Source organism: Engraulis encrasicolus, chromosome 6 (assembly GCF_034702125.1).
Source record: "Engraulis encrasicolus isolate BLACKSEA-1 chromosome 6, IST_EnEncr_1.0, whole genome shotgun sequence".
Lineage (NCBI taxonomy): Eukaryota > Metazoa > Chordata > Actinopteri > Clupeiformes > Engraulidae > Engraulis > Engraulis encrasicolus.
This window is the reverse complement of record NC_085862.1, coordinates 39,703,056-39,718,798: the sequence shown is the minus strand read 5'-3', so window position 1 is coordinate 39,718,798 and position 15,743 is coordinate 39,703,056. Positions and strand designations below refer to the sequence as shown.

At 43.9% G+C, this 15,743-nt stretch overlaps 1 protein-coding gene across 3 annotated transcripts in view; it reads right to left on the bottom strand.

The window, feature by feature from the left end:
- The window catches only part of szt2 (SZT2 subunit of KICSTOR complex), a 178,512-nt gene extending 165,175 nt beyond the window's left edge, over positions 1 to 13,337 (bottom strand). For all 3 annotated transcript variants that reach the window (XM_063201598.1, XM_063201599.1, XM_063201600.1), the window contains exons 1-14: positions 13,216 to 13,337; positions 12,791 to 12,964; positions 11,889 to 12,059; positions 11,591 to 11,725; positions 10,270 to 10,435; positions 9,724 to 9,830; positions 9,201 to 9,411; positions 6,596 to 6,766; positions 5,529 to 5,769; positions 3,570 to 3,699; positions 3,083 to 3,228; positions 1,738 to 1,890; positions 1,323 to 1,437; positions 689 to 897 (exon numbers count right to left, since the gene is read on the bottom strand). In XM_063201598.1, coding sequence (XP_063057668.1) covers positions 689 to 897; positions 1,323 to 1,437; positions 1,738 to 1,890; positions 3,083 to 3,228; positions 3,570 to 3,699; positions 5,529 to 5,769; positions 6,596 to 6,766; positions 9,201 to 9,411; positions 9,724 to 9,830; positions 10,270 to 10,435; positions 11,591 to 11,725; positions 11,889 to 12,059; positions 12,791 to 12,964; positions 13,216 to 13,311 — 2,225 coding nt within the window. In that variant the 5' untranslated portion in view covers positions 13,312 to 13,337. The remainder of the gene's footprint in view (positions 1 to 688; positions 898 to 1,322; positions 1,438 to 1,737; positions 1,891 to 3,082; positions 3,229 to 3,569; positions 3,700 to 5,528; positions 5,770 to 6,595; positions 6,767 to 9,200; positions 9,412 to 9,723; positions 9,831 to 10,269; positions 10,436 to 11,590; positions 11,726 to 11,888; positions 12,060 to 12,790; positions 12,965 to 13,215) is intronic.
- Positions 13,338 to 15,743: the final 2,406 nt, after the last annotated feature.

The window sequence follows — 15,743 nt, the reverse complement described above, 5'->3', positions numbered from 1 at the left end:
AGGAGATTCATGTTTTTTTTTTTAATGACATGACATCAAGACATTCTCCATTTCTCAGTACTTGCTTGGAGGAAGTATGGCATGCACTTCAGTAGATTTATTGCATCATAATAAATACTGAATCACAGTAATAATCTCATATGAATACTGAGAATATTCACATCAAAGTCACCAATTTTTCAAGACCAAACACCATCTAACTGCTACTAGCTGCAATGTACACAAAATCGCCTAGGACAAATTTTAGTCATTAACGTTAGTAGCGGTATTATACACATGTATTTGTGCATGTCTTGTCAAAAAGACATGCCATCCACAAAATTGCAATGAATAGATCAACTCTGATAACTTCTATTGTCAAAAAGGAAGTCACTGGGTGGATTCCAACATGCGGACCCTCGTCCTCCCTTGCTCAGTTGCCTCCTCGTGGCCTCATGATGACGTCACTGACAACAACATTGTATTTCAATATCTCGCAAAAGCTCAATTTTAATGTCATTTTCTCATGTGCAAATGGGATAGTGAATGAAGAATAGTCTCTCAAAAATTGTTGTGGCTAGACTGACAGCAGGGAAACTTAATTGTTTTCTCCACGGAGGCGGGGTGTCATCGAAATGCAAGGCCACAAGCACAGACTGAGGAGGGAGTCCATATGTTGGAATCAACCCACTGTGTCACAGATGGTCACCTGATCAGAAGCTTCTCCAGTGGTTTGTGGAGCAGCACCACACAGGGTCTGTCGGACAGCGCTGGTTTGGGGGCCGGGAGGGGGGGGGACTTGGACGGGGAGGTGTTGTTGCCCAGCACTTTCCTCTTGGTCTTGGGGGTGGCCTCCTTGTTCTGGACGCGGTGGGGGAACCGCAACCTCAGGATCTGCTCACGCAACTCGTCCACAATCTGACGTGTGGAAGGACAGAGTGGAGTTACGCAACTACTGTACAGCACATGCCCAAAAAGTTGCATGCAACCTCATAAGTTGAGGAGATCTAACAAGTTTCAAAAGAGAGTTGATGTGATATTTCATTAATATTCTCTAATGCTGGACGGGTCAAAGTGCCTGCAGTACCCAGTATACTGTTCTTTTTTTTAAGACTTGTCCAAACTGCCACAATACATTCTACTTGATACCACTCCTACACACATCTGCAACAATCAATCATTTAAGCCCATATCTACTATATTGATATATTTATTTCAAATTTCTACATACAGTTTCGATGCCATTGCGATGCCACGTGACGTCTACTCACAATTTTTCACGCATATGCACATAAGGTCAATATACCTGTAAATCAAATGTTGTATGTACATACATGCCTCACCTTGTTTCTGGTGTGGGCCAGAGTCCCGATGGGGAAGCCCAGGCGTAGCACCATGCATGGGGCTTTGGAGATCAGCCGCACCAGGTAGAAGGAGCTGGGGGGCTGGTCCGAGGCACTATGGAGTCCACAATACAGTCACAATTAATTGTGCATGTGTGTGTGTGTGTGTGTGTGTGTGTGTGTGTGTGTGTGTGTGTGTGTGTGTGTGTGTGTGTGTGTGTGTGTGTGCAGTTCACTACCAAATATAACAACTGCAATGTGTGTACATGTCTGTATATTCATTCACGTGCATGCATATTCATTTTAGTGAGTATGCAGCCTTTTTCATATCAGAAAAAGTAAGGATCTCCCCTGATACGAACACATTTGTTTCTCCTAACGCAGATATAGTACCTTTCCCATGAATCACCCATACCTGTAGATAAGCTTGACGTAGGAGTACCCCTCCACCAACACAAAGCTGCTCCAGTCTCGCAGTAGAGAGGTGAGTGCAGAGTGTGAGATGCGACACTGTATCGTGCTGAAGCGCCCGTTACTCCCAGCGTTGTGCACATGTTTAGGTACAGGCCTGCAGTAAACACAAAAAGAGTAAGGGAAATAGACACCATATAGAACTAACGCCATCTGAAATCAGCGAATATCTCATTTAGGCTTGTTGTTAGCCGAGGTTCTCATCACTCATTACAAGCCTAGAGTACACACAGAACGGGTAATTGCCCTGAATTTCCCCCCGGGGATCAATAAAGTTACTATGTAGGCTAAGTACTATGGAGGCAGACATCATATGTAAGTAACACCATCTGAAGTACATTGCCTTCAGTGAATATCTTGTTCAACTTTGTGTCATTAGGCAAGGTTCTCGAAACACATTAGAATAAATAAGCCTCACAAAACCCATGCCTTCGAAATCAATTGAAACTTTATGTGAAGAATTGGCCTGAAAACTGTGCTGTGTGGAGGAGTTAGAGTTAAGAGTTAGATGTGTAGAATGGAGTACCAGTACATAATATCTGCGAATGTGCTAGCAAGTATAAAAGCTATCTGTTTACCGTAAATGAATGTGCTTAGCAACTTTGACACATAGTAGTACAAACTTCTCCTCAGATAATACTTCTTTCAGACTTCCAACAGGTTATTATAAATCACTGATGCATGTTCGGAGATGTCAATCCTGCTTTCAAACAGTGAAACTGCTTAAATATTCTTCTGCCTGAGCAAATGTCACAGGCAATTTCACTAACGAGTCAGTCTACCAGACTGATGATTTATGTTCTCATTAGAATGGTGAAGAAAATGGTTTGCAAATATGTAGCAGCATTGTGAACTTTCTGACACCAGGACTGACATATCTGATTAGAGTAGACATGCATGAATGTGAAGATTCCCTTATACCCCGCGATGTGGTACAGTGAGTGCACACAATCTTGCATGATGCTGCTACATACTTTAAATATACAGTAGCTGTTAATCCATTTTTTTGGAAAAAAGAGCTGCCCTCTCCCTATTAAAACCTATATATCTCAGCTTCTGAAGCACATAAAAACATGAAACAAGTTGTATTTAAAAACTAGAACCTTCATTTTGCACTAGATTGTGTTCAATCAGCCCTAACATACCCACATTTATAATAACAGCTCAAATCTCAAGAACTTGAATGCAGCGTATATGTCGCTCCAGGACACACAATGGGTTAAAATGGTAGCTAATTGATGTGCCAGGGACCTGAAAACAGTATAACGGGACATTAATAACATGCTTACGTGTCGTGCTCCAGGATGATGGCAATGCGATGCATGTGTAGCCACCTCTGCCAGAAGTTGGCGTCCATGGACAGGATGGGCTTCCAATAGGAGGCGAACTGTGACTGGCTGGAGTCCTTGGAGCCGCTGTGCTGCAGGGACAGTACCTGAGGGAGACGCCAAAGCTTTTCTTAGTTCCCAATAGACCGTCTGTGGAGACGCATCACCACATCAGAGGTGCAGAGGGGTCAATCTCTGCTTCAAAAAGAAAAAAACTCTGCCAGCTCTGAATCAGCTGATGGCAATGTGTATTGCAATTGCCATCAGAGACAGTTCCCATAATCAAACTCGCAGTCCTCTGCCGTTTCATTTCAAAGACATTTCATTGGTTTAAAAGACTGCATATCAATACACCACAACAACAGCAAAAAAAAACACAGCTTAAACGACTGAATGCAACATTCAAATTGGTTTGACAAACAAACATTTTGCAATGCGTGGGACTCACAGGTGTGGTGGATCCAGGGGGGATGTAGAACAGGGGAACTCCATTCTTAGTGCTCTCAGGGATGGTGTAGTGCTCTGGGATGGAGTTGAACGACTGCAGGTGCACCAACATCTGATCCGTCTGATTTATGCTGCACAGAAGCCACAGCACAAGATGAGCAGTCAGGTAACCTTAGACACATGCTTGCACTGTATGTAATACAGTACAGTGTTTTCTATAGCATGGCAGAGTGATATCTCAGTCTTTAAGTCAGCATTAACGTTCTAATTAAAAGTTGGATCAAACATGAGTAAGATACAGAAACCAAGATTTTAGTGCACGATTTTTTTGTGAAAGAAATACGGAAATATGTTTGGGCATTTAATACTTTTTTGAGAGGTCAGAGGGAGAGGGAGAGGGAGAGGGAGAGGGAGAGAGAGAGAGAGAGAGAGAGAGAGAGAGAGAGAGAGAGAGAGAGAGAGAGAGAGAGAGAGAGAGAGAGAGAGAGAGAGAGAGAGAGAGTAGGGGGAAGACATAAAGGGGAAGGGTCAGGGTATGACCTCGGCCCAGACTCAATCCGGGTCGCCATATATATGGTATGATTCCTTAGCCCACTGAGCCACAGTGCCCCAGGTAACTTTTCTTTTTCTGTTCCAAGGAGCTGCCTCACCTCTGCAGCATGATCCGGCAGTGGTATATGACCACGATGGAGTAGGGACTGGTGATGGGCTTATTCATAGTGTAATGAGTCATTGTCCACCCACCTCCCTTGTCCTTCACCGTTCAGACCCAGACGTTATGCATAGGACAATGATAACTTAGCATAAACTCATGGATGGAAAGGCCAGGCCAGGCTAACTCCCCTTCAGACTAAAAGTCCTTTCTGGTCCCCTCTCCTCTCACCCAAAGTCTGTTCCCATAAGTCCCATCACTCGGCGGCCATCTTGGCTACGCCTCAAACTGACTATTTGAGATTAGTCAGTGATGGGGTATATAAGAATGAATGGGGGAAATAATGTTGAGTGACAGTGGGACAACACAGCGATACACAACTCATATGGTTGGAATCACAATGAAAAACTGGGTTTAATGGCAGTCTTAGAATGACCGAAACATGAAAGTAACACTTTAAAACAGCGTTTTTCTTTATGCTATTTTTGATCTGCGCATGCGCCACATTCCACGACAACGTTCTGTTTTGCGGCAGGTGGGAGCAAGTTGCGTGGACTTCACCTCTTCCGGCCGGCTGTCAAACGGGCATCCATTCTCCGGTCATGTACAGAAAAGACACTGGATTTATTTTCTGATAGCCAAAGCAGTAAGCACAATGGTCGTCCCTGCTCATCAGTAATAAAAAAAATAGGCTATTGAATAAATTAATGATGTAGGCTAGCCTGCCTCAAAATTGGTGTTTTAAACTGTGATATCATGTTGTTGCCTAAACTGATAATAGCTATGACCAACGGTGAAAAATATAAGAAAAAAAGCTAAACTGATCAAAGTTGAATGTCTTGCAGACTTGCCCCCGTTTTGCTTTTTCTTACTTATTTGTTTTAACCATAAGAAAAACCACAACGGGTGTGCACATGTATGCACACGGACGGTTTTGTTTCCGTGTAGGCTATGTCCCTTTGTCTTGCACCTGCATTTTGGATGGGCGCAGAAAGGTGATTAATGGTCGAGTTGCGCTCTCTGCCCAATTCACAATTAAGTTTCCACGGACGGCAAACAAACCACATGGCCGCCAGCAAACAAACCGATTAGGTACGAGCAGTCGTAAAGGTTTACGTTTGCACTTGCGTCGAGGCGTCGAGACGATTGGATAAGTGACAGCGCAGCTCAGCAAGCAATTGGTTCTCGTTACCGGACAGGTGGGAGTGACGCCGGCAAACGCCATATTCGCGTAGCCAAATGCTCTCGTTCATTCCTATGGAAGGTTTCATGAGTGATTCGTCTCGTATAAGACCGTCTCTGTCTCACCTCTGCAGCGTGTTCCAGAAGCGTCGTATGACGGAGGTGCGGTAAGGGCTGGTGATGGGCTTCCTCATGGTGCAGCTGATGTCGTGCAGGATGTCGTAGCTGCCCTCCATGGTCACCTCCACCCAGGTGGTGCGCTTGGCCGCGTCCAGGGGCCACGAGGCCACCGCCAGGTACTCGATGCGCATGTTGTGCTTCCACAGCAGAACCAGCTTCACCTCCAGCTGAGTGCCCCCTACAGGTGCTGGGGTGAAACAGGCGAGCAAATGATGCGTTAAAATAGTGTGTAGAATTGGGACTCCATGCATCATCCCTCACTCAGCTTGCAGGTGCATCACAGTGGGACAGAAATCACAGGAAAGGAGAGGCTGGAGCACACTGCAGCTTAGTTTTCAACTTTATTCTGTGCACACACTCGACTAACGTTTTGTGTTGCCACACCTTCTTCAGAGTTAAAATAGTGTGTCTTAGCCCCAGGAGGCATTAGAGAGCCCTTGGGGGCGTTGAGAGCAAGACAACTCAGTCACTCATTGTGGGCCACGTTGGGAAGGCCCATTTAAAGTGAATGGAAGCTCTCACATCATTCTAGAAAGTGGTACAATAATCATACAGCATAATTGATAATAGAATACAGGTTATCATTATGGCTATTATTACTGCTGTTATTATTATTACATTATAGTGCTGCTCATAATTTTTAACATCATGCTGATGGGTGGGGGGAGAACCACTGTGTTTAAAAAAAGGGTTTTTCAAAAGGGGCAATCTCTAGATATGTCATTGTCTAATAGGGAAAGTAATCGAATGTGGGAACATGGTTGTACGTTTGTTTGCAGTGTATGTGTGTAGCGGTGTGTATGTGTGTGTTTTAGAGACAGACTGTGGGGAACTCTGCAAGCATGATAAACGCTGTTTGTCTGACAAAGTTTATCTGAAGTGTGTGTGTGTGTGTGTGTGTGTGTGTGTGTGTGTGTGTGTGTGTGTGTGTGTGTGTGTGTGTGTGTGTGTGTGTGTGTGTGTGTGTATCTGTTTGTCCACAGTAGATTTGTGTTTACATGTGTATGTCTGACCTTTAGTGAGATTGATCTCTCGTATGGAGTAGCCCTCTCGCAGCCTGACGGACACCACGCTGACTAGGTCAGCATGCACTTCCTTCTCCGTGTGTTTCTTCCTGCGCATCATGAGGGCTGGATTCCCGCTGGTCGACACCAGGTGTTCATTAAAGAGCTTGTGCTGAGCAACTGCAGCACACAAGCACACACACACACACACACACACACACACACACACAGACACAGACACAGACACAGACAAACACACACACACACACACACACACACACACACACACACACACACACACACACACACACACACACACACACACACACACACACACACACACACACACACACACAAACAGAAGCAAACATAACAAAACAGATGCAAATTGCGTCAATTATCCTCCCATCACCAAAGCATCTGTTCCAAATCCAGAAATGATGTTGTCGACAGAGAATGTATAATTACTCTGAACAAAACATTAAACATTAATGTAGTTGTTGCATGTCATGGTTCGTTATGAAATTCATATTATGTATGTCTACAGCTGCAGCAACTAGTAAATATGGACATGAAAGTTCCCACCACGGCTGCTGGGCCTACCCACATGTCTCTGTTCCTCTTACTGTGGTGTGGACTATGATGCAACATACAATGGCTTGACTTCATATGGAGTCTTGTTTGCTGTCAAAATCCCCAGACTTTGCAATTCTCACATATGCCGTGTCGTCGAGGTTATGCAAGGTTGGGACAGCAGATTGCCTCTAAGTGGTGTGTTTCAGAGACTGACTGGAAAAAAGCTTTACTGTGCAAAATATCTACTTAGATTTTTCTCCTCCTGCTCATTATTTTTGTACTGCTCAAACTAAACAACCAAACTAATTACCATGTCTCAACTTAATTCGGAGTGCACAGCCTTGATCCTCAAGGACCATCATTTCATTTTAACCAAGGAAATGTGAAAAACAAGTGAAATATCACAAAGACACACAGTAGTGTACAGGGCACTGGTTGACTCTGGTTCACGGTCTGTCTCAGAATTACCTTTAACTTAAAGAAGAAAAAAATCCAAAAGGAGTGTGCAAACCTTTTTTCCACAAACTCAGAATCACCTTTGCAATGAAACTCGACTCATGGACAGACACATAATTCTCTCTTTTTCTGCAAGGGCCCTCTGTTCATTCCCTTGTTGATAAAAATCAACAACATTCTTGGCATTTCCCACCATTTCCCAAACTTAAGACAAATGAAGTCTGTCGTCTGGTTCCTCCTTGATGACGCTCAGCAGATAGCGGAATATATCGTTGGAGATGTGGAGCACTCAACTACCCCACTAAAAACACTTTTCATATCGTGACAGTGTGCGTGGCCTCCGAGCCCTCGAAGCCGAGACCTACACTGCTCTGCTTGCTTTTAGCCTTCATAACTCACCACCTCCTGCAGGGTTTTGTCTACACTCCCAGGCCAATACGAATCAACAGTGTTCTTGCCACTTCCCACCACTGAACGAGCCCGAGATGGGGGGCATGAGAAATGGGAGTCTGCTCTCTTGGTCGTCGGGCATTGATTATCGTACTGCCTGCCTGCCTGCCTTCGAGCGGCTGTTGAGAAGGGCAAGGAGTCTGGACTGATGGCAGGAGAGACACAGTTACTTTCCCCTGCAGTCTGGGACGGCCCTTGCCAAATACACAGCTTAGCAAGAACAGCTCTGGGACCAGGGATGGAAATTAGCTTTGCAAAACATAGGCCTTCAGCAGACACTTTGTGAACTGTGGAGTACTGCCAGCCAGCCACACTGGCAAATAAACCGCAAAAATAACCCTGTTTTGATTATCTAACTTTATCAACTCTGCAATAATTTTGCTCTGCCTGTACGCTGCCTGTATTCTCACACATATTGCATTCTGTTTGTAAGTCACCTTGGATAAAAAAACATCTGCAAAATGTAATGTAATGTAACTTTCATGTTTTACCAGCTGGTGACGCTTTCCATTCTACTTTGGTTCACGTAGACCACACATGATTCTTTGTCATCACTATAATAACATGGTTTTACAACGACAAGCACAGTGACACACTGTATTGGTCCAACCCAGACACAACAGCGCTTTGCGCTTAATACAGTTATCATAATGATGACAGGCTAACGTGCACTGGGTTATACAAGTACAAGCACACTGGCACGTACTGTATTGGCTCCAGCTAGACACAACAGCGCTTTGTGCTTTTTATAGTTCCATCGCTGCAATCATATCAATACAAGGGCATGTGTGTCCTATCGCAATTTCCTTTGCTTATAGCTGGTTCTTTTAAAAACTCAGTAGTCGGTAAACCTGAGTCAGTTCTTCTGACATCCATTGTAAATGTGTTCTGTTGCAACAATTGGGGACTATACAAATGTCTGAAAACACTAATGTTTAACAAGCTACTTGGACTACCCCCGAACTGCTCTGAGTTTGGATTTCCGAACCTGGATTTGATTACCCTTTCTATTGCACTCTCCCAAGGCGGAGGTCGGGATTTTGCCGAGTCCCAACCAACAAAGAACAAGCCATTAGTCCAGCCCAATTGAGACGGATGTGCATGCTTTCTTAGTTCGATATATGAGTCTTACCGCAGTAGTACTCTGGGTTCATGGACTCGCTGGTCTTCAGGAAGGAGTAGGTGAGGAAGGCCCGGTGGTAGGCGTTCATCTCCTGGCTGCTCAGGTCCGGCTGGGGGCAGGTGGACAGGTAGGAGCCAAACGTGGCCAGCGAGATGAACTTCATCAGCTCCACGTTGGGGATGTAGCCGAAACTGCAGTCGTACGAGTACGCTCCACCCACCTGCCAATAAGCAGAGAAACAGATCAAGCCACACATGCATAAACACAAAAACAGAGAAAAGAATTCCTGCCACTATCAATATGCAGTTGTATTGTTCACGGTACCCTTGAGAAACCATGTCCCCATTAGAATAGCCAGGATACTAGAAAGGACTTAAGAAACAAATGGGTGCTGACAAGTCAAGGGAGCAAAACACTGCATGTTGAAACTGGTAGGAATTATTCTTTAACTTACATGCACACAGTAGATATTGACTATAAACGTACTGGTAATTACTACTACTATTGGCACATCATGCACTTGGCATCCCACCTGGACAAACGAGCAGGCAATGGTGCCGCTTCTCAGCTGGTTCAGCAGGGTTTCACACACCGCCACATCTGGCACACTGGTAACACCATCAGTGATGATGATTATGCCTGGGGAAGTTGAAGAATAATGTTTGGATTAGCACTGTGCCCTTAGCAGTCGACACTAATCTGCGTTCACAACGCACATGTGTTGACCCATACAGTAAAAAAAGAGGTACGTAATTGAAACTAACAAAATGATTTCGTTTCAATCTTGAAAACGAGAAATGGTAGGCTAATAAACCAGACCTACCCTACCGGCAGAATTATGTCTTTGGGACACTTTCACAGCACAAATATAAAATCCTCCTACAACAATTACACTGCATGTTGCAATACACGCATTGTAGCTAGAATATGTAATGCCTACCATGTAGTATGAAGAAAATAATAAGTGGCCACTTAGTATGTATATGCTATGTAGGACTTGTATAGTCCATATATTTATCATCATTTTGTAAGTTTGTTCATATATTTTTGTATGGGAAATGGCTGCCTGGCTGCCCACCTGCACTGGAGTTTGGGGGCAGCAGCTGAAGAGCCAGTATGCCTTGTCGCACCATGCTGACCAGGCCCACGTCCGCAGTTACCATGGAAACACCCAGCTTCCTCTGAGGCTCCTCCTCCATGCCCTCGCTGGGCAAGCCATGGCAGATGGAACCTCCATCACACTGCTGTCAAGAACGAGCATACACGCGCGCACACGCACACACACACACACACACACACACACACACACACACACACACACACACACACACACACACACACACACACACACACACACACACACACACACACACACACACACACACACACACACACACAGGTCACACGTCAGTAGATGCAGAAAGTTGAAAACAACAGGACAACGTTCAAATTGATTTCACAAAGTTGACAAACAGCAATCGAATGCACCATTTTATGCCTTGCTCTCAGTATGTTATTGACATGTAAGCGTTATTGAATACTGTGCATAGCCATCTCATTAAGATATTAACAACTTCATGTCAGACAGTAGTCACCTGGGTTGGGATGCTCTGAAAACGACCCATCAATTGCAAACTGGCAAACAGCACTGCAGGACTATCCTGGCAACAGCCAAGCTCTAAACCCATGCACCCTAACAACAGCCTAGCTACTACTTCCAAAACAACAAACTGGGAATGCTGATGTCAACATGATTACCGAAACAGAAGCATACCATACACTGCAAAAGAATTACATTTTGTATTTCAACACTCATAATGGGCTGCCTGGTATTGCCTGGTAGTAGACGACACTGTGTTGCACAATAAGCCTGTCTGTAAGAACAACATCACTGTTTTCGTGCACTGGGCGATGCCCTGAAATCGTTTTCTCTCCTCCGTGTATGCTGTAGTGAGTCCTTGTCTTGTAAAATATGTGCTGAATGTGGTATTGTCATGTGCATGTATATTGTACTCTACTGGCTGTGCAATAGCCTCTTGGAGGCAATAAAGACTACTGTACCTTGACTTTTGACATGGCTACTGTTAGATTATAAAAAGACCACACTCTCTTGCTTGTTCTCTTCACTAAAAAGTTTAATGCACCATGTCCAGGTGACGCAGATGCGTTTGAGCCTAAAGCCGCCCTCAGTGTGTATAAGGACGCCCAGATGTTTTTTCCCTGACTTCAACTAGTCAATGAATGATCAGCTGGTTGAAATGGACAGGTAAAACCAGGTCATTTGGTGTATGTGGCACTGGATTATAACTAATGACTACAAGTTGTCCTGATCTAAAGACAGAGAAACAGTACAGCAGCATTTTTTCTCTGTCATCAGGACAACTTGTAGTCACACTGACCTGTTCCCTGGCCTGGTCGTGCTGCTGCTGCAGCACCTCTGCAATGTTGTTCTCCACAGCCCGCAGCTGCTGGTAGATCTGCTGCAGGAACTTATCCAAGTCTGTCCCGTCCAACTGACAGCCCTGCACCAATACCTACAACCAGAACAAAACACAACCACTTATTTATTTACAACTACTACAAAAAATGTTCATTAATATGCATGGTCTCCCTACCAAATAAACCATTATTATTATTTCTACTTGTATCATATATTCATAACTAATTTAGACTGATCGTGCCATTTGGATGGATTACCTGGTGAGTACTGAGTCCAATGATGGAAGAGTAGGCGAGGATGGTGATGAACACCTTGGGATAGAACAGGAGGTCGGTACCAGGCACTTTGAAGGGCCGGGCCAACCCGGCCAGACATCTAGACAAGGCATGGAACACCTCGTCGAAAATCATCTCCCCTGTGCAGTCATCCTGGACAGCATGTAGACAAAGAGGATATATTAGAGCAGGGCTTACCACAGCACTCTACAGTTTAGGGCAAAGACAAAGATGTTGTATTGTAAATGTAATTTCTAAAGTTGCTTTTACAAAACATGTATAATTTTTTCATTTTGACTGTATTTAAAATCCCATAGTGTACGTCTTATGAACCATATGTCAAATGAATATGGTCACATGTATACGGCCGGTAACGCAAACAGCTTTGTAAACAGTCATACTCCAGTGTGGATTTTAGCAAATGAGCGAGAGGAGAGATTCCATGAGTTGCATTCTGCATGCAAAAGCATTTTCAAACAGTGTGTTCTCAGAGCATTATGGACATCGTGCTGCAAAATGGATACCGCATGCACATACTGCAGGGACATTTTTAACCTACTTTTGCCATCTGAAGTTATTATGCTTATGCAATACATATACAAAAACAAGGCTACATACAATACATAACACTATCTCTTCTCATTCTAATGCACAAAAATCAAATATCTAAGTATCCTTTTCAGCAGACGATGAGCTGTCATTTTTATCATTCCTATCTGCTCAAATAATCTTCCTCAACAACAAAATGTTTTGGACAGAAACAAACTTGTGAGTCAGTACTGCTGTGATACCACTATGGAACTTGATTGATTAAATGACTGGTGCTTAAGATAAGAGTGATCTCAGTGTTGTAACAGGACACCAGGCAGGTCTCTTCTCCTTACCACAATCCCTGTGGAGGGGCTGAGGTCCAGCTCTATGATGAAGCGGTAGCGCCGTGCCAGGAAGTGGACCCGTGTGGCGGGCACCAGCTGATAGGGCAGGGCGGAGGCGGAGAAGTCCGGCTGCCATCCTTTTGGCAGGATGCTCAAAATATCCAGCTCATTCTCCGACTTCTCCTAAACGGCAGGAAGCAAAACATAGAGACATTGTTCTTCCTTTAGGGAGGAAAGCAGTACTGAATAAAAGATCACAGTCTAGCCCCTGACTGTGGCAATGTATGTGTTGTACCCAGAGGGATTTGAGGGGAGCATCAGTATGTAAGCTAAGCTTTACTCTGAAGTTGAAATGAGTAAAATGAGTTGAAAGCACTCCTGTGTGAGCGTCTTCACTTGATGAAACACATCAACAGAAAACAGCCTCGACTCACCAACTCAGCCTTGGGGGTGGGCTGAATGACCTGGTTGAGTTTGCTCAGGAACCAGGCGAGGCGGACATTGCGTGAGATGCGGTACTCCTCCTTCATAAGCAGGAAAACCTGGTCTGCCTCCTCTACCTAGGAAGTAGAAGATAAATTGAGACACACATTTTACATACATTTTTACATACAAGTTTACATGCATTGTATTCCACAGTTGGGTAACAGTGGGGAGGTTTCTATTTAGCTATTCAAAGAAGAAAGTGCTGCTTGGGTTACTGCCGTCTCGCTGATTAGGTGACACCTCTCAGCGATTTGCAACTTGAACAGTTGTGTTTCTCTTTGAGTCAAAAAATAGCTTCTTGGCACTGCTGCACTCAATGAGCATACACTATGTGCAGGGGTAAATCATCAGTCATACGGGTCGTCGTGGGGTACACTGGGGCTGTGTGTTCCTCCGGGAAAACAAACGCAATGTGTCTGTAGCGAGCTGGGCATTGGAAGTAGAACCGGGTTTTGACAAGCAGCCAAGAGACCACGAGACAGCAGTGTCGTGATTTCGAGTTTCCTCTATATCAAATTACTTAACTTGTGACATTGTGATCACAATAACATTAACAGGGGGTATTCACATTTGGCGACAGCCCATAACGGTTCGTGTTATTTTCGTCTACAAAGGGAGTGGTTATTTAACAACAACAGACAGATGCAGACGTGAGGTTCCTTGTTAGCTAGCTACCGCTATCGTCCCATGCATGAAGTACACAATCTCCAAGTACACATTACACATTTCCCTCTCGTTGACAGCCGTCAGAACAATTAACGGCATGCCTGTTAATAATTAATTATGTGGACACTTAAAGTTGTTCAATTACACTGGTTATGACACAATAATAAATGGAAGTACACTGTAACAACAATTGCAAGCAATTTAACATGTCAGTGTCACTTTTTTGAGTAGCAGCATAGCAGGCTAAAAGACTACAGGCAGGGTGTTGCTGTTGTTGCTGCTGAAAATGGTTAAGCGTGAAGTTAACCTGCCCATTTAGTTAGCCCAACAAGTTGAATATTGACTTGCCTCATTGTCCTGTCTTTCAGCCATGCCGCCGTGTTGTGCATTACTGGCAGGTTCGTTGCTGGAGCAGAGGGTTGCCGAAAAATTCTGGAGGCAGACACCTTCTTTACACCGAGCAATGTAAGCTTTCGCTTGCACCGCTTTCAGAAAATGTTGTTTATTTGGTTAAGCTGCCTGCATTCTAACCCGGAAGTGTCCATTCATTAAATGTGACCGAGTGCAACAGCCGAAGTGGACCATTCAATAACGCTCCATCAGCATTATCAGAGAGGGTCATACACTATCCACTATCTGCTGTGTACATTCTTCACATTGTGCATTTTAGGAGACTTGATTTCACAATCATTGAGTTCATCGTCTCTGCTTTCTGTGATGGTCTTTTACTTTGCAATGATTTAATGTCATGCTATTATTTTTATTTTTTTTAAGTAGCCTACTTCTATCTGTCTTTTGTTCTTATTTCTTGGTTTTATCTTTTACTCCTTTTCTTGTCATTTCTTTTTAATTATTATTTTATTAATCATCCCCCCCCCCCCCATGAAATAGTGTGCTATAGGCCTACAAATAAAATTGCCTTACCTTACCTTGTTAAATACAAACTGTTAAATGCATCTCAAACATCTGCTCTGATATTGGAGCACGAGTTACGCTGCACACACTTGTATATTACTTCAGTTGTATGTTGGCCTAAATTAAATAAAATCACCCAAATGTGTTGTGTGCAGCGATTTTGGTGAGTAAACACTTGACTCCATTTGCCAATAAAAATCATCATCATCATCATCAATCATCATTATAATAATAATAATGGCAGTAGTGGTTATGGTGGTTGTCCTCAATTGTAAGTTGCTTTGGTTATAAAGCATCTGCCAAATGCAATGTAATGAAAGTGAAAGGCCATGTGGGAAACTCCAACTCCCATTGTCATTGACATAGCACTCTACAGCACACAAGTGTTCACTTCACACTGCACTGCATTTATGCCTCACCCGTAGAGATGGGATTTATGGCTCTTTTACGGGATCCGGATCTGTGCTCGTTCCTTTCAAAGAGCCGTTCAAAAAACTGGCTCTTTTGGCTCTTTTTTAAATTATGTATTCAGTGTTAAGAATGTAATATTTTGACTCCATCTCAAGGTAATTTTGTCCAAACAACAACTTATTATTCTCCTGATTCTAAAGACCGTTTTTGCCTCTCTTTGAGGTAAACAATTGTGTTTTTTCCCAAATTTAATTACTCTGGTCGAGGTCACGTGCTTAAAATGAATGAAAAATGAACGAAATAACGGTCGAGTGGCTCCCCCAACTGTGATCAGGTTCCCATTGTTCACTTCAGGGAGCCGTTCAAAAGAACTGGCTCGTTCATGAACTACACACCTCTACTCACCCGTGCAAGTGGGCAGCCCCCAATGGCGCCCCAAGGGTGCAGTGTGGCGGGACCGCAATGCTCAGAGACAGGTACCTCA